We start from the raw sequence: 25016 nt of genomic DNA on the forward strand, positions 1-25016 counted from the left end.
GTTTTATTTTTAAATATATATATAAATTGGTTCGGTTCTCAGATTGGTTCAGTTTTATTATACCCCTAATCCGGAACCAAACCAAATCAATCAGATTTTTTTTCACAATCCGCACCCGAACCAAACCATGCTCAATCCGAACCAAGCCAATCCAAAAGGCTCGGATTGATTCGGTTCTCAGATTTACCCAATCCAATGTGCACCCCTAGTTGTACCCACATATATTACTATGCATAATGCATTGAACAAAAAAGTGGCTAATCCAACTGATTAGTTGAACCCATTGAAAAGGCACCTAAAAGAACTTTTCAAAGCTAAATCGAATAGACCATTGTACATTTGAGAATGCTAAGCCAGTAGCAATAAACCCATCGGGAAAGAAACTCAAACTCGACAACTACATTTAAAGAAGTTCAACCATGCATATTGATTGGATGAACGACGTCAAAGTTAGTGGTGAACATGTATTTTAGGCAGTGGTTGAACTAAAGGGAAAGATTGATGGAAGTAAGAGCCTAGCTTATCTTTCACAACTATTTACTAAGGATCCACAAGAACGAAGAATATTGTAAATTGTAAATGATCTTACGCCACATGCACCCCCACACATCATAGAACCGTAGGCCATTTACCTCGGGATACACAATCATAAATCTTTTTTTCTTGTGCATCCCGAGGCAAATGATCACAACACAATGTTCCTTTTTTTTTTTTTTTTTTTCATGGATAAGCTGGATTTAAACCCCACGGGAGTTCATAGTTGCTTTGCAATTTTGGTTTAGTTATTGTTGGACAAATATCCAATAAGATAATTGAGTTTAAATATTGATTTAGAATCCAATTAATATCCCTTCAGTTCACAGCCAGATTAAGGACATTGTTCCCAACATCCAAATCGGTTGAGCCAATCAAAATTCTACAAACCCAAATGAAACACAGGACCATTTTTCGCTCACCATAAACTTTCTCATTTGAATGTCTTTGATTTGATAAAAACTACATCCAACCATTAAACGACCAAAGAACTATCCCTAAACTAATTGAAAATACTGAAAAAATTAACTTAGGGGGACAAATGAGCATTAAATCAGAACACTAAAAATTTCAATGAGAAGCTGATGGTATATACAATATGAAAAATTTACATTTGAATTCCCTTTATCCCAGTCCCATATTCCTCATTCCTGGATTGAACAATAAACCCTTCTCCTCTTCCTCTTCGGCCACAGCTTCTCATAAAACATAAATGCAAATTTACAAAAAAGAAAGAATTATAGCGTGATAACGTCAAAATCATGAGCCGATTGACTCCTCTGCCAATATACACTTTGTACACTGCTTTTGACCGGGTTCAACTATTAATCTTTGCTAAGAACTGGTTCAGATCGTACTCCTCTGTATATTGCGATTGGTCCCAGAGCTCCTCCAATCCACCAAGAATAGCTTTCAACCCCTTCCCACCTTTCACTATTTTTGGATCTCCATCCAAGTTGCCATCGGGACTCTTAGAAAGAGTAACACCCTGGTCCATTCAAGGTTTTAAAAAAAGTGTAAGAATTTCACTTGTCTTACAGTCATAATAATGTACGTGTAAGACTGACACCCCATCAGTATTTTGACCATAACTTTCTCAAAAACTCGTTGGAATTGCAAAATCTTTGGCTCGTTAGATACCTAGGTAACTGAAAATGGCACAAAATTTGACCTAATACAAGAAGTTTTGACCCCTCAAAATATAACCTAAATATTTTGTTTCAGGGATTGGCTCTGATATTTAACTATAATAATGTGATTTTATTAGAAAGATTGTAAAAAAAAAAAAAAAAAAAGCACCTTTCTACCAGTCTGCGCAGGTGTGAATAGATCAAGCAACTGGTCTGTATTCATTGTTTTCAGACTGGCATTCTCTGCATTAATGACAGCATTAGCAACTGATACTTTGAACTTCTGAAGACTCATAACCTTCTCTTCAAGGGTTCCACGCATGATGAGACGATGGACATTAACGACTTTGCGCTGACCCAATCTATGGGCTCTATCCATTGCCTGCAGGTGCATTTGTATTGAACATAAATCCATGATAAAATAAGCAAGTTATTTCTTATGAAAATAAATGGCACAAAATGGCCTATCCCTCGTAAAAAATAAAATTAAGATAGAACATAAATCCGTGACACGAGATCTGCTTCTTATCAATTTCAAATCATTGACAGGTCTAAGCTACAACAATAAATCAAAACATCATAAAATATAGTGGGAAATTTCCAAGAGAACGTGGTGCTCAGAATTAAGAATTAGGATATCATGCTAAAGAAAATGGATGCGTTAAACTTTCAGGAGAAGCACCAACGAACACACTAAGATTTAATTACCTGGTGATCTCTCATTGGATTCCAATCATGCTCCACGAAAATGATTGTGTCAGCTGATGTCAGGTTCAAACCAAGCCCACCAACTGTAGATATTGACATGTAAATAAACTCCTTGAATTGATATAACTTTGAATATACTTAAAAACATACCATGTGTCGTCATCAGGAGCACATCAATAGTTGGGTCTGAATTGAAAGATTTTACAATTTCAAAACGCTTTTCTGGTTCGACAGAGCCATCCAACCGCAAGTATGTGACACTGCTTTGAAGTTAAGACTCCAAATATTAGATAAAACTGTGGGTGTCAACAAACATTATGAAGTTGGTTTACAGTTACAAAATCAGATTAGGAAACATACTCAACATCTATACCCCAAGTAATATAATATTTTAGCCGTGTTTAAGAATTTTTTTTGTTTCTTACATAAAAATGACAGACAAAAATATTTAAGTAGATCTGTAAGATGGAAGTCTATCCTATGAGTGCAGAGCTGTGTTTAACAATGTCAAACACATCTGTACCTTTTAAAAATCACTTAACTAAACATCATTATGTGCCTCGAGATATGACATGTGTACTTACATGTTTCTCAACGTGGCAAAAAAAAAAAAAAAAACCCATATAAGTGCTGTGTCGTCAATACATAGCTAATGAATTAAAAAGAATGCAGTAGTTAGAAGATTGATCATTTCTTCACTGGTTGAAAATGAAAAAGACTTTAACCTTTTCATATGGGTGTGAAACAAATCCCTTTCAATTATATCCAGAAATGCCTGCATAAGCACAAAGAGATTATACAAACGCTCTCGTAATTTAATTGCATAAGAAATCAAAGCAAATACGAAAGAGTAAATATTACTTTATGCTGAGCAAATATCAGAACTCTGTGCTGTCCAACACCAATTGCACCTTCCGAACTTGAAGCATCCAAGCCTATTCCACACTCTTCCAGTATTTCTTGAAGAGCAACTAATTTGGGAGAATGATGAAGTTCATGAAGGTTTGAAGCAATGTCAGCAATGAGGGAATCTGGACGTTTCTCACCCACAACGAGCAATGGATGACTACAAAGCTTTAGCAAGTACTGGAGAGCCTGTAATATGATAATGTAAAATAAGTACATCAGATAACAGACCTGCAGAATTGAAGAATCGTTTGCAAGAATACCTGAACACATATCCAACAAAAAAGAAAAAAAAAAGTTAAAAAAAACCTGGAAGACATGTGAAGATGCTTTCGGCGAAGAGCTATTTGCTTCTGCTGTATCTGGTGACTCTTTTGTTCTTACCAAAGTAGAGATATCTTTTTTTACATCGGAACCAGAGAACTGTTCGTAAAGTTTTAACTGGACAGGGCTCAGGTCACAGTATCTATCTTGAATAATTTTCTCGGGCAGATCCGACAAAACTTCATCTTTTGTTCGACGAAGGAGGAACGGCATGACCTGTTGGGCAAAAGTTAGTTTGAGTTTAAGGCAAAGCTGCAATGCTCTAGAGTTTAAAATACTATATTCAAATGTACCTGCTTATGCAATGCTTCCATAGCAAGTGCACCTGCTTCAGCATCCTTGGTAGAACATTTGGAATCTTTAGCTGCTAGAAGTGGTTTCCCATAAGTGGCTTGAAACTGTAGAAGATACTAGAATCAGAAGCTCCAACAAAATATAAGTGACTTTTTTAATATGGTCATGTTCAGAGACGAAACATCAGTTAATAGAGAGTGCATCAAGAATTTACAGCAATGTCATAATTATGAAGATAATCAATGAACATATAAAGTGACTGTCGATGGACTGAAGGCATTAAGCACATAGAGTAAAACATCTACAAGCAGATAACCAGAAATAAGAAGAAACTAAACAATAAGTTCCATGTTGAATCTCGCTACAGAACTTTTCTTCTTTCCTTCTTTTTTTTTTCCCCTTGAGGATGTAGTTGAGATGACCAGCAAACACACAAGAAATCAATGGTCCCAAAAACCACCACTAAGAGGAAGCATACCCAATCCAATATCCTCAAGAAGTCTTCAAGAAAGATCCCCTTGAACTCCCTAAATACCTTAACACCCAAAAAAAAAAAAAGTCATGATGGAGATGATAGGATCCTGCATCAACTCACTCTCCCATTCAAGCACATGGTGATTCCTCTCCTTTCAAATCCACCAACAAATTGAAAATGGGGTGACACTCCATAGCTACCTCTTAGAAGCACTAAAGGTTCCATAGACTTGAGGTAAACAACCAATAAACCAATAAGACCAATATCTCCTTTTTTTATTATTATTGATAAGTAACATCTCCTTGCTTCCTAGGCAAGAAAACTCTGCTCCAATTCATCATATGAAATTTCCTCTTCCCATCCTAATCATACCACAGAAAATCATGAAATAATTAATCTAACCTCACTTCCACACTCCTAGGCAGCGAATGTTTTTTTTTTAAAATTACCATGAATAATCATCAAGACACTCTTGATAATAGTCAACTTAGACCCTCTTCAAAGATATCTAGATTGCAATAAAATAATCTTTCTACTCACCTCTAGCATGGGATCCCAAATTGCTTTGCTATTATAGGGAGCCTTAATGGTAATCCTAGATAAATCGATGAAAGAGAAACCACCTAACAACCCAAGCAAGTTCGCAAAATATAATTCTTCTAAACCTCCCCCACAATAAACACCATACTTTACCATATAAAAAAATGCCAGCCCCCAACACAGCCTTAAAACAAGATAGATCTCTCTAACAACACTCAACAGCCTCTCGGAAGCCTTTAAAAAGATCAACATATCATTTGCAAAATTAAATGGGAAACAACTGGCCCATTGTGGCTAGTTGAGAAGCTTACTAAATCCCCATTCTCTAAAACTTTGGGTACCAATCTCTGAGGAGTTCATGACACACCTGCGCCTCAATCAGCCCAATTATATATGAGGAAACTCCAACTCACATGATCATAAGCTTTCTTCAGATCAATTTTGCACAACACCCCTGACATCCCATATTTCATCTTAGAATCAATACATTCATTGGCAATGAGCACACCATCCAAAATCGCCTTCTTTTAATAAAGTCTCCTTGGGACAACAAAATGTTTTCCAGAAGCACTGACTTCATTCTAGCAGGAAGCTTCATTGAAAATCTTCCTTCGCACATTTGTAAAAAATTGAGATAGAGAACATATCAATTGGCCAACAGCACCTTGGGCTCACCCCTAGTCCTTTTAATTGTTAGACCAACTGAGAGGACCATATCTAAAATATGTTGTATAAGCCAGGCATCCCTATCAGGTCCTTGTCCGTAACTCTCTTTTTGCTCAACTTCTTACAGACCATAATAGTTCTAACACCCACTTCTTGGACCCCAAAGAGTTGTTGATCCACTAGAGAAACATAGGCTCCCTGAGAAACAATTGATTCCAAATAGCCGACAAGCAGTCCTAGACCTCCCAATCAGAACAATTAGTTAGGTTTCACCATCCAAAAAATTCCTTTCCATTCCTCCTAGAACACCTAGGGCTTGAGAGTCCCTGATGGGAATCGTAACAACCTTTGAAGACCTATTCTAAGAGGAAGAAGACAAATAAACAAGCTTTGATATGGCATGACGATGGTTCTAGTGATGTTTTTTTTTTCTTATTTATAGCAGCTAGGGGCATTTTGGTCTTTTACATTTTAATTTTGGGGCCAACAATTATTTTATGATTTTGAGTCTTATTTTATGTATCTTTAAATTTTCAAGGCGTTTGGGTAAGTGGTAAGAGAGTTGAGTCGTTTATGGCCATTTTTAGTCTCTTTGAGAGTCAAGGACAAATCTATAATTTTGCCAATTAGGTTTGGACACTCCATAGTAGCATATAAATATTCTTTTTTGTCCTTTTTTTAGGCTAATGAATAAGATCTGAATTGGTGTTGCCTAAACAATCCTGGTAACTAGTAAGTGATCCCCAAACCCCATAAGTGATTTTTAAGAACCCTAAAGTGACTATAGGGCTTTTCTCTCTCTATCGTCTTTCTCTACAAATTCATATCACTTATTTGTGTTACCATTGTTGCATTATTTATCTTGCAAAGCTTAAAGATGGATTGGAGACTTGTACGACTATTATTTCGCAACATAAATAAAATAATTATTATTGGAATTTTGTTTTCCCCCCGTTTTCTTTTGCTTTTACCCTAAGATTTTCAATATAATAAACACTAATTTCCATTTTTGATTTTTTTTTTTGTAGATAATGAAATTTATTGATAAAGTGGTCGAGAAGACCAACTAAAAGATACGACTACGAAATCAAGGAAAATGGATTGCCCAATCCCATCTAGCAACAAAATCTTCAAAAAAGACACCCCTAAACTCCTCGAACACCTTGCACCAAAAGAAAATGCAAGCAAGAGTCACAACAATCACATCCGATCCAGTGCTTCCCTTGTTTTCAAAACACCTACTATTTTGTTCCTTCCAAATGCTCCAACAAATAGCAAAAAGCACTTTCTTACCATCCAAAAAAGCACTACCTCATTCTTGCCAAGCATAGAATAAAGACAAAACAGTCACCGGAAGATATCCCTGCGGCCCAAATCTAGTTAAGAAAGAGTAACAAATAAACTTTGAACCAACCCCATAAACTTATTCTCAATCCCTTATTTTTATTTTTTAACCAACCCTAACCTTTTCCCCTTCATCCTTAAACCTAAGATGCCAAAAATATTTAAGGTTAGGAAATTTCCGATATCCATCCTACATTCCCTCCCCCCCCCCCCCGAGATATCCAACAATACTGTCAAAGAAGACGAAGTACCCATCCCATGCCATATTTGGGAGCATTATTTTTGGTTAGTGATAGATCCCTTCCCACTCTGCTTGAGGAACCTCGTCGATGCAAGCTCTATGGCACAAGATTTTCAAAACTCATCTCTATACCCACGAAAAAAAGGAAGCTCCCACTCACATCATCTTCATCTCTTATTGTTTCTGGACTAAAAAACCTTCATTTGAACTCTTCTTAGCTACAGAAGATTCCACATACTTATTTATTTGGCCTAGACCAACACTGGTTGAAGGCCAAAATTCCAATCAATAGCACACCTCGACCAGCATAGGAAATCTCTTCGCTACTCATTTCACTACATGGAAACCACATTCTTAATGGACTTAATGGAACCAAAGAGTCATCTTTCTAATCACTCGACCTTCCCTAAACAAACGGTCATGAGTTTGAAAATTTTCTAAATCAGTTTGCCCATGAGCCTAAACATGAGACCCATAGTTGAATACAAATTAAAGCATTCCTCAAGCCCGAGAACTTGCTGTTTGATACTTCAAGGACAAATCAAGCTACACCTCCAGTGCCTTCCCCAGCCCAGAAGCACCACCACAGAGTTGATGTTGATGGACACCCCAACCACAATTTTTCACACCACCCTGCACCTTAAGCCACATGAGAAATTGAGGATGCTATTTGCACCCCACTTCCCACTTTGATGGTATAGACCTCAAGAAAACCTCCTAAACGATTGCCAATTTATTGAAAAGATTGGAGATTCCATTAGTGGAAAGGCAACCCAGAGAGCACCCGCCATGATGGTTTCTGGAACCAATTAAGACCAAGGCCTAAACTGCACACTTTGATCTTGGATCCTTCTCATTCTCAGATCCCTAAAATACTAGGTTCTCCTTGATTGAGCCAAGAACATAGGTTTATTACAATGAAATGGTAATTTTCCCGAGACGTAAATTTCCTATTACTAATTAAAAAATAAAATAAAATAAAATACTCTCCTACTAATTTAAAATACCAAATAATAAACTTCTAAAACAAATAGGACTCAAAAAACATAATATAGGTCCATAACTAAATCCCAATAACTAAAATAAAATAAAACACCAAAATTAAAATATGGCCCAATAAAATAGGCCCATGATCTCTAATGTCCTTATTTGCACACCCCTCATATCCAAATGAGTCAATTCTCTCCAATCTCCTTGGTGATCACCCCTTTCCAAACTACTTTAAAAGTTCATAGGCAAGATAAAGGGCCACTAAATGGTCGTGCTACAGAATAGAACCACAGCATATATGTAATATTTCACATCAAATGGAGTTTTTTTTTTGGAACTGATGACTTCATTTCATCCTGATTCTCTTTGGAAGTTCAAACTTGCACGTAATATGATCTTTAAATATTCAGTTCAATCAATGTGGTAAATGCTTTTGCTTTCATATTCTCTCTTTATGCTCACTTAAACAATAGTAGCATTCCATGACTGCAAAGAAAATGATCCCAAAGCAAGTATCAAACGAATTCAAGAGTGAATAATAAATATGTCAAAGAAAGATGTATTTATAAGTACAGAAAATTTATAAAAACCAAACTCACTTGTCGCTCTGTTCCTAGAAACCCTGGCATTAGAAAATCAAAAAGGGACCACAGCTCCAAGACGTTATTCTGCAAAATATATGAACATATATAAGATAAAACCACTAGTCAGGAAGACTTGAATATAGATTTCAAACTTTTGCCACTCAGAGCTCCAACTGTAACTAACAAGGCTAACAACCAACCTGGATTGGTGTTCCACTAAGTATAAGACGGTGTTCAGCTTTCAATTGTTTCACTGCACCAGTAATTTTAGACTTTGAATTCTTGATGATATGTCCCTCGTCTAAAATACAATAATTCCAAACAAGTTGGCCAAGATATTCGATATCTTTACGGACCACATCATATGATGTTATGATGACATTATGCTTTTCAAAATAATTTCGAAGAGAAGTTCGCTCTTGAGCAGAACCAACGTACTGGAGAGGTGTCAATACAGAAGTGTCGATGTACTTTTCTATCTCATAGGCCCAATGTCCAACCAATGTTGATGGACAGATGATCAAAGAAATAAGGTCCTTGCCATTGTTTGAAGTACGGTTCTCTACTATGTCAGATGCCACAATTGCCGACGCCTGAAGTGTTTTACCAAGTCCCATATCATCACATAAGATGCCATGAAGCTTGAAACGTTTCAAGAAAGATAACCAGTTTATACCCTCTTGCTGATACCTGGAAGCAGCAAAGAATTTTGAAGCTAATATATCAGGCAATAAGAAGCCATGACCAACATTTAATAGTTCTAAATGACATAAGCTATTGTGTGGCGTGCAGATAATCAAGCAAAAATTTTGAGATTTTTTATACTACTTGGTGAGATTTATACAATGCTAAGATATTTCACAATAATTTACCTGTTAAGTGCCTAAATATTTCATGGTTGAGTTATGTAACAAGGACAAAGCATTTTAACTTCTGGTGAGATCAGCACGTGTTTAACAAGGACAAGCGTGCCAAAACAACCAGAAACAGGATTACATATATATATGACCATGTCGTTCTTCAAAAAAAGAGGATTAATGATTTAAAAAAGAAAAAAAAAAATGATCAATCTGAGAGAAAATTGCACACTTTTCACATCTTCATCCAAATCTCTCCAAGCAAGAGGGACCTCTAAATATATAAAGTAAAGAAAATCTGAGAAACTCCTCAACATTCGGCATGAAGGAAAAGAAGGAGAATTGTGTTGCCAGTAGGAGAGGAGGGTAGATATTAGCCAGGTAAGCATTAGAATAAGGGAGTACAAACATATGATAGGATTGGTTACACAGTTGTAGGACGTGGTAGTTATCTAGTAAAGTAGATAATTTGGTTCGTAATATTTGAGTTCAAATCAAAGAAAGCTAGTTATTGAAGTTGGACATTTATGGTGGTTATAGTAATAAATTAATTGCTGTAGCAATGCCTTTACAGTAATCATTATCATCATCGAAGCCTTATCTGAAAATTTTGGAGCTGGTTACACAAATCTTGTTCAACCATTCAATTCTGTCCAATGCCACAACATTGTTACTGTAATTGTCCAAAAATATGTATTGTGTTTTCATTTGAAAATTTATCACAATTTAGTTAATCCAAGTTAGCATGAAACTTCTAGGACATCACCAACACTCAAAATAGTTCTTTTCTCATCCCTTTCAACTTTTATCTTCGTATTTTATGACCATTGAGAATCTGCGTTCCTAACATCTTGTATCAGAGCCACTATCACAACTTGAACCATCATCTAATTGCACATCATCACCTTTCCACTACAGTGTCACACACTATGATCACCATGAATCATAATCATCATCATGTACCAACAATCTGCCAAAACAATAATACTTTTCACCACTATTTAGAAAGCCAATTCCATCTATCATCTCCATGCCATCACTATTTGTTTGATACTTAACATTGTCAATCACCACCACAATCATTTTCTGTGTCCCTATCAATACAGCTCATTGCTGAAATAGCAATTACTTGCTAAGATTATTGCCAAAATAAAAACACCAAGATGAAGATGGAGAACAAGTTGCTGATATGAAAGAAACAGTAAATTCACGAATACTTGAAGGATTGTTAAATACTTAATTATTAGAATTAAGGAGCACAATATCGAAGAATAAGGTGGTGGAATCTAAAAGGAAAACAAAGTTGGCTTTGCAAACAAACTGATAAAGGAAGAAATCTGTAACTTACGAGGCTGAAACAAGGAATGAAAGAGTTCCACAGGGAGTACGTGAAAAAATAACACGAGGAAATTTGGTGGTGGAATGATGCCCAAAAGGTCATTAGTGAATAAAGATGCATTTTAAGTTGTGTAAAATAACTAGAGGTAAAAAAAATTATATATTTATGGGAAGCGTTCAGAGGCCCTAGAGAGAGCCAAACAATTTTCAACATATGGGTTAGAAGCTTCAGAATAGGCTGATTTTTTGGGAGGATGATCTATTTGGTGAAGAGATCAACCTCACCAAAAATCACTTAATTCTGAAACTTCTAACCCTAGTTTACAAGTTGAAGAATCATGGACCGTCCGATTTTTGTAAACCACTTTTGATGGGATGAGAAGTTTCGGAATGGGCTGATTTTTGGTGAGGATGATCTCCTCATCATAGAGACCATCCTCACAAAAAATCAGCCCATTCCGAAACTTCTATCCCAAACATTGAAAAAATGTTTGGCACAATGTTTGACTCTCTTTAGGGCCTCCCTAAATTACCCTTACACCTGAGTACTCCTCCCTTCCATTGGAGGTGAGCAACCATGGGTGTCTCATTGTGCCTTCTACAGCAGAATTAATGTTATCTTTTAGGTTATGAGCAGAATGGGATCGAAACCTTAATAGATCAACTTATGGGACTTGAGCTCACAGTTTGAATATCAAGAGACCATCTTTGTTGAGAGAGAGAGAGAGAGAGAGAGAGACAACGACGACGATGACGATGGTTTTCTTTTGGTTCTGTAACTCTGTTTACACTTTACAGTGAGAGAATTGGTAGAGTTAAGAAGAGGGATTTAATATAAAAAGGAAACTTGAGCAGGGGGGCATTTGTAAAATAGAATATTTTTACTTTAAAACCGTAACATTCTGCGCACCGTCAGATCTTATCAAATCTAACGACCAAGAAAACTTGGAATAAAACTTGGCAACTGTTAATAATAAATAAAGAAGTAAAGAGAGTGGTAAGTGAAGCTAAGCACAGACTTCCATAAATCATAAGTACCTCCTCAATGTCACTTTTAGTTCAGTAGAAAGCTTGTAATCATCTATATGAGAGTTGTCAAGTAGTTGCTCCAGAAACTGTGCATCTTCTGTATTCCTAGATGTACCTTCACTCAGCCCAATTGGTGGAGGGAGGCCCCTTGTTAATGGAAGAAGAGGTACAAGAGCAGCAAAACTATGTGTCACACTTTGTCTGACAGCAAGATCAGAATCACTCATACACCTCAGAAGAGGAACAACTAATAAAGGAGAATACGGGACCAGATCTACTCCTAATCCCTCAACAAGCAAACGTACGAGCATACCGGCACCTTGTCTGGCATGAACAGATGAGGTATCTCCCAGCATAGGTACAGCCGTCTCAATCACAGCTCCCATCACAGTTACTGTCATTGACTTGGCCATTGATGTGATACACCTTGAAGCAGCTAATCTTACTGCAACATGGAAATGACGCACGCATGTAAAGATGCACGGAAGAAGTGTGAGCAATTTGGGTTTTAAAGTCTCATTGAGCAGAGGTGCAATGGAACGTACAACCTGTAGAACAGCAAAAGTTTGGAAGTGAGACTTATAAAAGATAATGAAGATTGAAGCAACTATTATTGAATTTAAAGGTTTGAAGACAACTATTAGTGAATTTAAAGGTTTGTGATTCGGTTCCCATGTTGAGCATCATTTATTGAATTTACAGTAACTCAACTGATTATCATGTTCAATTTTCCACATCAATAAGCACTAAATTTACAACCAATAATAGTTCACCAAACCTTTAAATTCTCATAGCTTGAATTAGCATCTCACTTGTCCTCTGTAAATTTTGGCGTAAAGGCCGTTGTCTAGCATAACTAGGCATTCAACTTTCTTGTACACTCATCAAAAACTATGTAAGAAGGTGCATGTGTGTATGTGCCGGGGGAGGGGGATCTTCAACCTCGAAAAAACTTAAATTGGTATCGCCTTAATCATAAATTCCTTTTTAATTCCAAGCTAGCATTTTGCATTTGTATGGTTTAGACATGGCCTTCGACAAAACTGAATGGAGGAACAGGATTCAGTAAGCTGACTCCAAAATTTTGGAATAAGTTGTATGTGTTTTCAATTTCAGACACAAAGAAAGTGAATTTCTGTTATTTCTCTTCCACTTCCTTCCTCAACTTTGAAACTAAGTATGTTCTCTAGTCTGTAGGTTAAATTTTCTCCAAGGTATCCAACCATAGTAGCAGATTGAACATGTGATGTAACTTTTTTCTGATTGGGCTTCATAGCTAGGAATTGTATATAGAAACAAGAAGATTTCTGATACAGTTGAGAAGCAATTAACTCTACAGGAATAAGAGATCTAAAGTATAATTTATTTAATTAAAAATATATACATTCAGAGCACACTAAAGTGTAAGGAACAGTAATAAAAGAACAATGAAATTTTTTTCACTAAATACACAATGTATGCTGATGCAACTATTCATGCAGACATGCAAGTCCAGACTCAAAATCTTAAAGCATCAGTATGCATCTATGACCTCAAAGCTGCATATAGCTTCCAATTAGGAGAGAATATTGTTTCCAAGTTCAATACAAGAATATTTAAGAAACAAAATCATGACTTGGTAAATGACAAAAAGCATAAAATTATGCAGAATGCCTTTTGGCACCTACTATCTATAATGTCACACCACTACAGTGCCATGCAAAGTGGAAGGGATAATCAACCTGGATATTGTTTATCAAGATCTGCGGATCCTTAACAGAGTCAATTGTCAGCGACACTTGTTGGCAATCTGGAGGTATCAACCCTTCAGCACTCTCAGGCTTGAGAACTTCAGTAAGGCAATCCCACAGTTTAGGAAGCTTATCAAATAAAGAACCACAAAACTTCTCACACAAATACTTCAATGAAAGTTCTGACCCACGTCTGCTTATATAGCCTTCAACTCTTGACCGGTCTTCAGAACCAGCTAGCAAATGAACCTTTGTCTTCTGATTACCAACACTCCTTCCATAAGACAACAGATCTTGATCATCAATAATCTCCATGGAATTTACGACTGCAGCTTGAGGTGTTTCACTAGGATCCATACATGTCAGGCTGCAAAGGTTTTTAATCAATTTATCATTGGGACCAGGCCTACGTGCGATACAATGAGAAATCAGCTCAGCAAGTGCTTCAGCTGCCTTCTGTTGGAGTATTTCCTCCTTCAAATACACGTTTAAAGACAAAATCAGCACAACAGAATTACTTTCTTGATAAATAAAAAAATAAATAAAGAACCTCTACATTTATTACCTGCTCTCTTTTAATAGAAGCCATCAAAGGCAAAATAATTGGATTAAGTCTAGCAGGCAGTTCATGCATCCAAACAACTGCAGCTGCAACTAGGCTTGAGACAGTAACATGCAAATTGCTCTGCAAACATTTCCAAAATAAGAAAGTGGTAGAATAAGAAAAAAAAAAGTAAGAAACTAAAGAGTCCCTTTTCACTAACAGCAACAGTTGAAATAAAATGTACACTATTGAAGCACAGAGTACAGGATGGATCCATATGGAGACATAGGAATTTAGGGCACTAAGAATGTAAATCCCCACTACAGAGACTCTCTAGCAGCAAAAAGATGGAATTTCAACACGGATTGTCATAAGAGTGCCAATGAAACCCTTCATCTCGAATAGAATAAAAAAATTAAGGACATACCTGCACACATTTTAAATAGCCTGTAGTCGTCAAAAGTTGTTGCTTTGATGATTCCAAATTATCAAGAATGTGTCTTTCAATAGTTTCCTCCCCAGCCAAGAGGTTACCAGGCAGTGAAAGTTTCGATGCAAAATTGATAGCATCATCAACATTTAAGGTATCCGGATTAAACTTAATAGTTAACAACATAGTCTTTAATATGCTAGATGAGTCAACCACACTGAACAACAGGCCAGCCTCTCTACGCATCTTTGCATAAGTTCTTGAAAGCTCAGAGTAAGGAAGAGGTGAACCTTTTGTCGGAAATGCAGGATCAGCACATGATAATAATTCCAATAGCCATTTCCTAAAACGATCAACAAAGCCGGATGTAATTTCAAGCATTCCAGAAACGGTCATACTTTTAATCTCTTTGAACCACGAACCAAGAATCATGGAAGCCACCTGGATAAATGGAACATTTCAATGGTAAAGAAAATTTGGAAAAGAAAAAGATCAAGACATCCACTTATGACAATATTACAAACATGGGGAGCTTACCTGTCTACGGACCCCCGACAAAGAGGTAAGATCTTTCCATAATGGGTCAATTACAAACTGCAAAGACACTGGAGGTAACTTAGATGCAAAAATACCCAACGCTGCTGCTGTAATTACACGTGTACGAGTAACTGATTTTTCACCATCAGCACCAACAATTATTTTAATGAAATTGGAAGAAACCACTCCGTTATTCTCCTGCGAAGTAGTTCCTTTTGCAGAGTCAAAACCAAAGTTTCTATTGTTGTCATTCTCTAGCTTTACAGCTCTCATCTTAGCAGCAGCTCTAAAATGACTTTTCCGAGGGAGGGCTATTGGCCAAAACATTTTTGTAGCATCCAATGGTGAACCATATGAAGTAGTTGAAAGCTCTATCCAAGAAGTGAAATATGATCTTGCGGCCATTTCCAGATCCTCCTCTGAACACTGCCATGAATCAAGAACGTGAGAATCACAAAATTAAGCGAAAAGTAATTTTTATGAAAGCAGACACGTGTAGAATGAAAACCTGAAGCAGGCACCTCCAGACTCTCTCCGAACATTGCAGAATTTCCGGATTTGCTTCCAGGAGCAAGTTCTGAAAAACGATCCTAAGGGTATCACCCAAAATAAAAGAGGGCCAGAAAGAGCCATCTGTGAACTCAGATGGGCTCCTTTTACGACCAGCTTCAAGTAGCCGTTCCTGCACAACCAAATATTTAGCAATTCAACATTAGACAAGAATATGCTAATACATACATATACACAAGCACGAAAACAACTGGGAGGTTAATTGTAACAAAATGCATACACAATAACACATGCATGTACATATAGAAAGATAGTCAGCAATGCGGATTTTTATAGAGATAAACTAGAGAACGTGGCACTGGCATCCTCTTCGGGGGAGGGCGGGAGGAGGAGAAGAAAGACAATAAAGTTGAAGGGTGGTGAAAAAGAAAGGCAATAAAGTGTGGGGTAGTGATGACCCAACTCCACTTTATTGAAAAAGGGAGTGGGGGGGGGAGCAGAGGCAAGATAATAAAGATGAAGGTGTTGAAGAGGAAAAGGAAGGCAATAAAGTGGACCCTCACCCCACTCCACCGTAGCTGGAGGGGACGTTTACCCCCACAAAACTGTAACTGGAGTGGGACCCACAGTTGTGTTTTATTCTATAGAATGACTGCTAGAAAGCATATATAAAACACATCAATACAGGCATAGATTCATCAGCACAAATAAACAAAAAAGATAAACATTTAATCAGATCTAACCCTGTAATTTTAACAGATCAAAAAATGAATATAGTCAAGCAACAGATGCATGAATAAGGATGAGCATGTGAAAAGCATATAATATAATTATACCAAAGTGCGTATAGCTGAATGACGGACTGATGTAATACTGTGCCTCATAAATGGCCATAGTCGGGGTGCAAGTGTTGATAACATATAAGGATTCTCCTCGGACTTGATTCCTTCTCCATGTTCATCAACCAGAACTACTTCATTAAGATTGAACTCCTGTTTCTCTTTCAATGTCAATGCTCCTAACATTTTTGTAGCCATACCTTCTTGGGAATATATTTCTGCCAGAAGGTTCATAACACTGCAACACAAAAAACCATTTTATAAGGTTTTATTATCTACTTTAGGCTGCTATATCAAGAAAGATAAGAAGGAATTTATCTAGCATGACTGGAATCTTGCTACTAGGTCTTCTTATATATGAAGCTCAAATAGTGTTTTCTGATGATCAAAACATCCTGAACTGCAGACCAAGGTGGAGAAAAATCAAAGGTGCACACTGATATTAGTGTCTAAAATTTTAGTTGAATAGGATCACTGTGGGACCAAGCATCAAGAAAGGTGCAAACTTTCTGGTCAATTAGTTAAACAACATTTTTTTCTTTTTACAATTTGGCATTTCTGTTTTAGAATTTATATTGTTCTTTGTACAGATATTAAATTTTTTTATGGTTTCTAGAAGTCTCTTTTGCAGTTTATTAACTCCTTGAATTGAAAAATTAAGTAACATGGGAAAAGAAATTGTTTCAATATCCCATGATTATAATTAAGGATGTGAGTTAGTTACAAAAAAAAGTAAATGCCAAGTCTTCAATGATGTGTATAGTTAATGTTTAGGTCTTATAGGCTGACCAAACTAAAGTCTTTTGTTTCCATTAACTATTCATTATCAGGGTGGTTGTTGAAAGGTAGGATCAAGAATGGCAATGAACAAAATATTTTAGAAATTTTCTTGAAAGAATCTAGTTCTTTCTTCAAATTTTAGTTGCTTGAATTAGTGACTTGAAAAGGCTTCTCATTGATTTCCCTTCAAGAAATCTTGGCTCCAATCAAAATATGACTATCTATTGTGGTAAGTGGAATAATTCTCTCTACTTTGCTTCAAGACGTATCAGAGCTCCATTATTTCAAATCTGTGACTATTGTGGATACCATAGTCAGAGGTAGAAACAACTTAAAATGAAATCAAGGGGATTTGGAAGCACCTTAAGCAGTAGCCACGAAAAAAAGATGTGGAAAACCTACAATAGCAACTTGCTCATCTATGAGTTGGGCTTGAGCAAGTAGGGACCTTTGACCCTCCTGATCCAAGCGTTGGAAGATGAAATTACAGTAAACCCAAAAATGAGAGGTCAAACTAGTGGCCATCATGTTGAAGGGTTAATGTTCATCATGGTGGCAACAAGTCCAGACGACCAGGATTCGGTTCAAAAAAAGAAAGAATTCAGCTTTTCCCCCACATGCAAAGGAAGCTACAAAGCAAATTCCTTCATCCAATTACAAAAGAATTTTGTTTCAACAGTACCAAGCACTTGGGACAGTCTGGGAGTATAAAAAAGACTTCTACAAGATATGGCCGTGAGTGCAACTTCCTAAGACAACCACACAAGACACCCACCAATATTTATTGGGCTTACACCTCAATATTCATAACTTATGGAGTTGGAGCCTTGTTGCACACTACCCAATTGGCCACAAAAATTGATGCAAAATTGTCTCATTGCAACTGTGCATGGTGCACTACCAACACAGAATTCAGCCCAGTCAAGGGTAGTAGTCTAAGAGCTGGTCAGGAACACGGTAACAACATCCGACTGACGATCCATCAGCTAACCCACAAGGACATGAAGTTGATAAAGGTGGATTTACTTTTTAAAATGTTCCTAGTACGAGGAACAACAAGAATCGCTTTGTTGGACAGTGAATTGTGTAACACAAGAATGGGAAAGGGCATAAACCCTCCGATTGTAAGAAAGTAGCCGCTAACCTAGTGGTTGAAAAAGATTATGAGCAAAAAAAAAAAGATTTAGGATGGTACAATCATACAACCTAAGTCAAACACGACATACAATGCTGGCTCTGACGACTACCGATGAAGAATTGATTAGCAACATCTGCAAAACACAGTGTTCACCTAGAGGACATTTATGCAACGTCATTATCGATGTGAAGTGCTATCAGAATCTCCAACAAGATACTAATCAAACTGAACCTTAAAGCCCGTACATATCCCAAGCATTATCAAATATCAAGATTCAAGAAAGTAGTTGAAGTTAAACTAACTCCACAATGTCTTATTCCATTTTCAATAGAAAAAATTTCTCTGACAAATCCCTATGTGACATGAATGAAATGGAGACATACAATCTCTTGTAGGGACGGCTAGGACAATTTTAAAAGACAATCCAGCTTAGTGGAAAGAATACTTGTGGATTTTACAAAGATGGAGTTCAAATTGTTTTTGCACCAATGTAGGATAAGGAATTTCCCAAGTCCAAAAAGGAGGGCAAAAGCTATTTGGTTGCCTACAATATGTGGAATAATCTATGGAAAGTAGAGTGGTGTATGTTTTAATAGTTAAGGAGTTGAGAGAGACCAGCCAGTTGTACTTACTAAACTGAGATATCTAATGGAAGAATATAAGGAGGTAATGCCTACTGATTTACCTGAGAAACCGCCACCTATGAGAAACATACAACACCATAATGATTTGGTACCTAGGGCTTGTTTGCCCAATTTACCACACTACCAAATGAGCTCATGGGGACAGCCAAGCAATTAATAAAATAATCATCAAGTATCGTCTCCTGATGCCTCAGTTAGATAATATGTTCAACATGCTACATGGTGCAAAGATGATCTCAAAGATAGACTTTAAAAGTAGCTACCCCCAAATTCGGATTAGGTATGGGGGCAGAGTGGAAAACCGTCTTCAAGACAAAGGAAGGTTTCTACAAATGGTTAGTAGTGCTATTTGTTTTATCTAACACACCCAATACTTTTATGCATTTGATTAGAAGTCTTGAAATCATGTAATAGGGAGGTTAGTTGTGATTTAGTTTGACAATATTTTCATCTGCAACCCATCCAGCTCATATGCAACACTTGAGGGAAGCCTTAAGAGGTTATGCACCAAGAGAAACTCTATGCCAACCTGAAAAGTAGCACTTTATGGCAGATCAAATTCTATTTTTGGTTTATGTTGTGAGTCCAAACGGTATCCTGATGGATGTAAGTAAAGAAGAAGCAATCTGGAGTTGGCCCACACTAACTATAATTGGAGGTGCGAAGTTTACAGTCTTGCAACATTTTACAGGCGCTTTATCAGAAATTTCACCACCATTATCACACTTCTGACTAATTGTATGAAGAAGGGGAAATTTAAATGGATTAAATAAGCCAAGGAAAATTTCTAGTTTATAAAGGAAAAGATTCATACAACACTTGTCCTTGCTCTGCATAGCTTTGACAAGGTGTTTGAGGTGGACTGTGCCACATCTGAAGTTGGTATTCGGGGTTGTTCTTATACAAAAGGTCGCCCGATGTCTTTCTATATTGATGAATTCAATGAGACATGCCGAAGATAACACTTATGATCAAGAATTCTATGCTCTCATTAAGCTCTACGATACTGGAGAAACAACTTGATTCAAGGGATCTCTTATAAGGTTTGATTGGGGAAATGCTTATGCAATGGGAAGCCATTGTCTCTAAAGCCACATTTGCTTTTAAGTACACAAGATATTCTTCTACTGGAGAAACAACTTATGATCAAGAATTCTATGCTCTCATTAAGCTCTACGATACTGGAGAAACAACTTGATTCAAGGGATCTCTTATAAGGTTTGATTGGGGAAATGCTTATGCAATGGGAAGCCATTGTCTCTAAAGCCACATTTGCTTTTAAGTACACAAGATATTCTGCTACTGGAGAAACAACTTATGATCAAGAATTCTATGCTCTCATTAAGCTCTACGATACTGGAGAAACAACTTGATTCAAGGGATCTCTTATAAGGTTTGATTGGGGAAATGCTTATGCAATGGGAAGCCATTGTCTCTAAAGCCACATTTGCTTTTAAGTACACAAGATATTCTTCTACTGGTAATAGTCCTCTTGAGATAGTTTATGGAAGGTAACTTAATCATGTTTATGATCTTGTTCCATTAACACAAGTTGGAAAGTCTAGGTGGAGGAAACATGATTGAGAGATGATGAACTTGCGTGAAGACATCTTTTAAAGATTGAGAAATCCAATGTTACATGCCGACAAGAGCATAACATTCCAATCTTTCAATGAAGAAGAGAGAGGGTGTTTGAACATTGGGGAGAGAATAAGACGAATGAATCTGAAAATCGAGTTCCAAAAGCTAGCTGCTATGGAGAAAATAAGTTGGAAACAAAAGTCGAGAGTTCGTTGGCACAAGAAGGGGGATAAAAATACAACCTTCTTCCATCGCATGGCAAACTTCCATAGTCGGGTTAATTTCCTTTCGAAGCTTAAAGTTAATGGATCGTGGAGGGTGGGTGAGGAGGAGGTGTGTGACGGGGTAGTGCAATTCTATAACAATCTGTATTCTGAAGAGTATGTGAATAGACCTATCCTAGATTTCTTGCATTTTGATAGTATCTCTCTAGAACAACAGAGTTGGCTAGAAAAGTCGTTTGATGTAGACGAAGTGTGGGGAGTCGTTAGTGGTTTGGCCAATGACAGCTCTAGGGACAAATGATTTCTCTATGGGATTCTTCAAAGTTTGTTGGGAGACTATGAGAGACGATGTGATAGAAACCTGGATGATTTTTTCAGGGACGGTTTTCGAACTGCATTCTTCTTGCCTTGATTCCAAAAGTTTAGGGAACAGAAGACATTATGGATCTTAGATCGATTAGTTTAGTGAGCTCGGTGTATAAATCATTTCAAAAGTATTGGCATCTAGGCTAAAGACGGTGATCGATAACATCATTGGTTCGACTCAAGGAGCTTTTGTAGGAGGGAAGTAAATTTTAGATGAGGTTTATTTGTAAAATTGATTTAAAGAAAGCCTACAATCATTTTAATTGGAATCTGGTAAAGTATTTGTTGAAGAGGATGGGATCCGGTGAAGGGTGGGTTTGGTAGATTATGAAATGCATCTCTACATCTACCTTCTCAATTTTAGTGAACAGATTTCCAACTGGTTATTTTAGAAGCTCAAGAGCTTCGTCAAGGAGATCTATTATTGCCCTTCCTGTTTGTGATAGTTATGGAAGCCTTGGGGAAAATGTTGACCAAGGCAGTAGTTGGTGGTGAGCTTTCAGGTTCACAACTGGGGCGAGTGGCCATGTGATTTCGCATCTTCAATTTGCGGATGATACTCTAATTTTTTTGGACCATTCATTGAGACAATTGAGTTTCTTGAATAGTATTCTTGAGTGTTTTGAGGCAATCTCTGGTATTCAGGTTAATTTTCGTAAAAGCAAATTGTTTGCAGTAAGTGATGTAAAAAGGGTGGAGATAGCTACGACTTCTATTGGCTTCGAAATGGGGGTTTTACCATCCACATACTTGGGTCTTCCTTTGGGAGTGGGGCATAGAACTAAAGATATTTGGGAACCGATTCTTGACAGGGTGACAAAGAGGTTAAGCAATTGGAAAGCTAAGCTTCTCTTGAAAGGAGGGAAAATTACTCTCATTAAAAGTACATTGGCTAGCATTCGTATTTACTCTTTATTGTTGTTTTCTTTGCCAAAAAGTGTGGAAGTGCAATTGGATAGAATTTGTCATGATTTCTTGTGGCATGGCAAAGATGGAATGAAAAAACATCATTGGGTAAGTTGGATGAAGTTGTGTTCTCTTAGGAAGAATGTTGGCTTGGGCTTTCAAAACTTTAGTTCTATGAATTCGACCTTGTTGGGAAAGTGGTTATGGAGGTTTTGGGAGGAGGGGGGGAGCCTTCGGAAGAAAGTGATTGTGGATAAATATGGGGTGAGTGGAAATTGGTGGGAAAGTGGGCCAGCTAGAGCTACGTTGGGGTGTGAGGAGTGGAAGGGTATCTTAAGAAGACTTCCGTTATTTAAGAAAAAAGTGAAATTCAAGGTTGGGAGAGGAAATAAGGTGAGATTTTGGGAGGATTGGTGATGTGGGGATGGTCCACTTAAGAACATTTTCCCAAACCCTTTCGATTTGTCTTTGAGAAAAACCACGTAATCTCTCTTTTCAAAAACATTGAGAATGGGGTGGCCAACTAGGACTTTGGGTTTAGAAGGACTTTTAATGATTGGGAGGTAGGGAGATTGATTTTTTTTTTTTTTTTTGTGGAGAATAGCTACATGGAGGGCTTTTTGGACAATCGTAGATTGTGGGGTGGTGCTAGGGATGGAAAATTTTCTGTCAAATCTATGTACGATGTCATTGCTCCAAGGAGTTCAGCGACATTTCCTCATTCATTTGTCTGGAGTGGTAAGATCCCTTCTAAGATCTCAACCTTTATCAAGCTGGAGACCTTAAAGAAACTCCCAACATTGGACCAGTTAATTAGAAGAGGCTTCATTTCTCCAAATTAGTGTTGTATGGGTAGATCTTGGGCAGAAACTTCGGACCACTTATTCATCCATTGCCGGGTTGCTCATCAGATTTGGTCGCACTTCTTATCTCTATTTGGTTTAGTGGGTAGTTTTCCTCGCTCGGTTAAGGCTTTGGAGTCTTGGCTGGCTTGGGGAGGCTCCTTTACTTTATCAAAACAGATTCTTAGGTTCTTGGCACCATTTGCAATTTGTTGGGTTATTTGAAAAGATCAGAATAGTTGCATTTTTTAGGGGCAAGATTCGACGATTGAAGAATTAGTTCTGTCTATTTTGGAGCTCATGTTCTCTTGGAGCAAACTTTACAAGGAATTTATAGGGGTTTTCTTCAAAGATTTTGTTGTGAGATGGGGTAGTGTTTGTTCTTTGTCGCGAGAGTAGTTGTTGCTTGTGGTTCTTTGTTGTTTTTCCTTTATTTACTTTTTTGCGTGGTTTTCCTTGCTGTTTTGGGTCAGTCCCCTCGACCCCCCTCGTTCTCTTTTTAGTTCTCAATAAATATATCTTTATCAATCAAAAAAAAAATTGTAGCATGAAAGATTGCCAGCTGGTGCATTACTCAAGCTTAGCAAGAGAAGATTGGAGCTTATATAAGATTATCAGAAAGATCAATGATAATCTTTGAGACTAACTCACCAAACCACATGGGAATTTATTATACCTCGAACATTTCAGATCTTTATTAAGAACAATCTACAATGCAGGTGTAGATGAGGATGGAATTTAGAGTACTCCTGCCAAGGAGATGCCCAAAAGTTGGAAACCATTCCCAGCAGAGTGCTTGATTCCTTGGAAGGATAATAGAAAAGGAGATGGCATATCGGTTGATTATGAGGACTTGCACATGATACGTCCTAAATCCTTGGAAGTGTATGATGCCATAGACTCAAGGGAGAGTTCTTTCCAAGGAGGGACAGATGAAAATACATTCCAGAAGGATTTTCCAAAATCCAGAAGAAGAAAAAATGACTGGCTTGATTGATTCCAATCAAGTGCAGTTTCTAAGATTGCGGTCTGATTAGAAACTTATAACTCAATATCTCAGACCGTTGGATCAAGCTGATTTTGGGATATGTGAAAGTTTGGAGCATCTTCAATTAGTGTTCATAATTTTAGAGTAATTGGATCACAATAGGGCCAACCATCAAGAAGCTACAAAAATTCAGGTCAATCGGTCAGGCACCATTGTTCTTTGTGAAGAAAATTTCAGATTTGGCATCGTTCTTTATGCAGATATTTTCAGAATTTCTTACGACTCCTCAGTGGGTATTTTCGAAGTTATTTAATTTCTTGTATTAAAAATTAAGTTAATTACTTAAGGAAAGAAATGGTTTCAATCTTACACGTTGACTACAGTTAAGGATGGGAATTAGTTTCTTGGCTTAGTGACTTGAACAAATTTTTCCTTGATTTCCCTTCAAGAAATATTGGCTCCAAAGGAGATTGGAGTGCCTTTTGTTGTAAATGGATTGCTTCTCTCTCTAGTTTACTTCACATGTTTAGAAAGTATTTTCATTTATTTATATATCTAAATAATAATCAAGGAAAATTGTATACCACATGCAACTTAATCAATATGTCTCATGCCATGATTCAAAGAAAAATGGAACCTCAGTGTTGGTGACCCATGTTTATCTTTCAAATATAAAGATTTTCTAATAAAATAAATGAATAAGTAAAGAACAACAGCAGAGAAGCATGGATACGTACCTGCTAGTGGATGGGCTAAGGTCATCCAGGTCAAGCAATATATCCCAAAGTAGCATAACTATGGAATCCAACATTTGACCATTTAGAGAAACTATAGCTGCTGCAGCAGGTATTAAAGCCTCAGCAGCAACTGCTCTAACATCATCATCTGGGTCCTCCAGCCCCGCTTTACAAGAGGGGAGAACATAACCAAGTAAATTGTGGAGCATTTCCTGACAAGTAATTGAAGAATCAATGTAGCATAAAACAGACAACAGAAA

The 25016-nt window shown here is 37.2% G+C and overlaps 1 protein-coding gene across 6 annotated transcripts in view; it reads right to left on the bottom strand.

Moving 5' to 3' along the window:
• Window positions 1-1067: 1067 nt before the first annotated feature.
• Window positions 1068-25016, bottom strand: part of RGD3 (ROOT GROWTH DEFECTIVE 3) — a 55779-nt gene continuing 31830 nt past the window's right edge. For all 6 annotated transcript variants that reach the window (XM_086420029.1, XM_086420030.1, XM_086420033.1 and 3 more), the window contains 18 exons: window positions 24757-24968; window positions 16548-16788; window positions 15710-15883; window positions 15202-15627; window positions 14662-15105; window positions 14256-14375; window positions 13682-14164; window positions 11970-12508; window positions 8937-9426; window positions 8752-8820; window positions 3896-4000; window positions 3588-3818; window positions 3234-3467; window positions 3098-3147; window positions 2523-2632; window positions 2373-2455; window positions 1834-2046; window positions 1068-1522 (listed from right to left, as the gene is read on the bottom strand). In XM_086420029.1, coding sequence (XP_086276155.1) covers window positions 1352-1522; window positions 1834-2046; window positions 2373-2455; window positions 2523-2632; window positions 3098-3147; window positions 3234-3467; window positions 3588-3818; window positions 3896-4000; window positions 8752-8820; window positions 8937-9426; window positions 11970-12508; window positions 13682-14164; window positions 14256-14375; window positions 14662-15105; window positions 15202-15627; window positions 15710-15883; window positions 16548-16788; window positions 24757-24968 — 4395 coding nt within the window. In that variant the 3' untranslated portion in view covers window positions 1068-1351. The remainder of the gene's footprint in view (window positions 1523-1833; window positions 2047-2372; window positions 2456-2522; window positions 2633-3097; window positions 3148-3233; window positions 3468-3587; window positions 3819-3895; window positions 4001-8751; window positions 8821-8936; window positions 9427-11969; window positions 12509-13681; window positions 14165-14255; window positions 14376-14661; window positions 15106-15201; window positions 15628-15709; window positions 15884-16547; window positions 16789-24756; window positions 24969-25016) is intronic.

This window comes from Akebia trifoliata, chromosome 13 (assembly GCF_017979445.1).
Source record: "Akebia trifoliata isolate Shusen 1 chromosome 13, ASM1797944v1, whole genome shotgun sequence".
Taxonomy (NCBI): Eukaryota; Viridiplantae; Streptophyta; class Magnoliopsida; order Ranunculales; family Lardizabalaceae; genus Akebia; species Akebia trifoliata.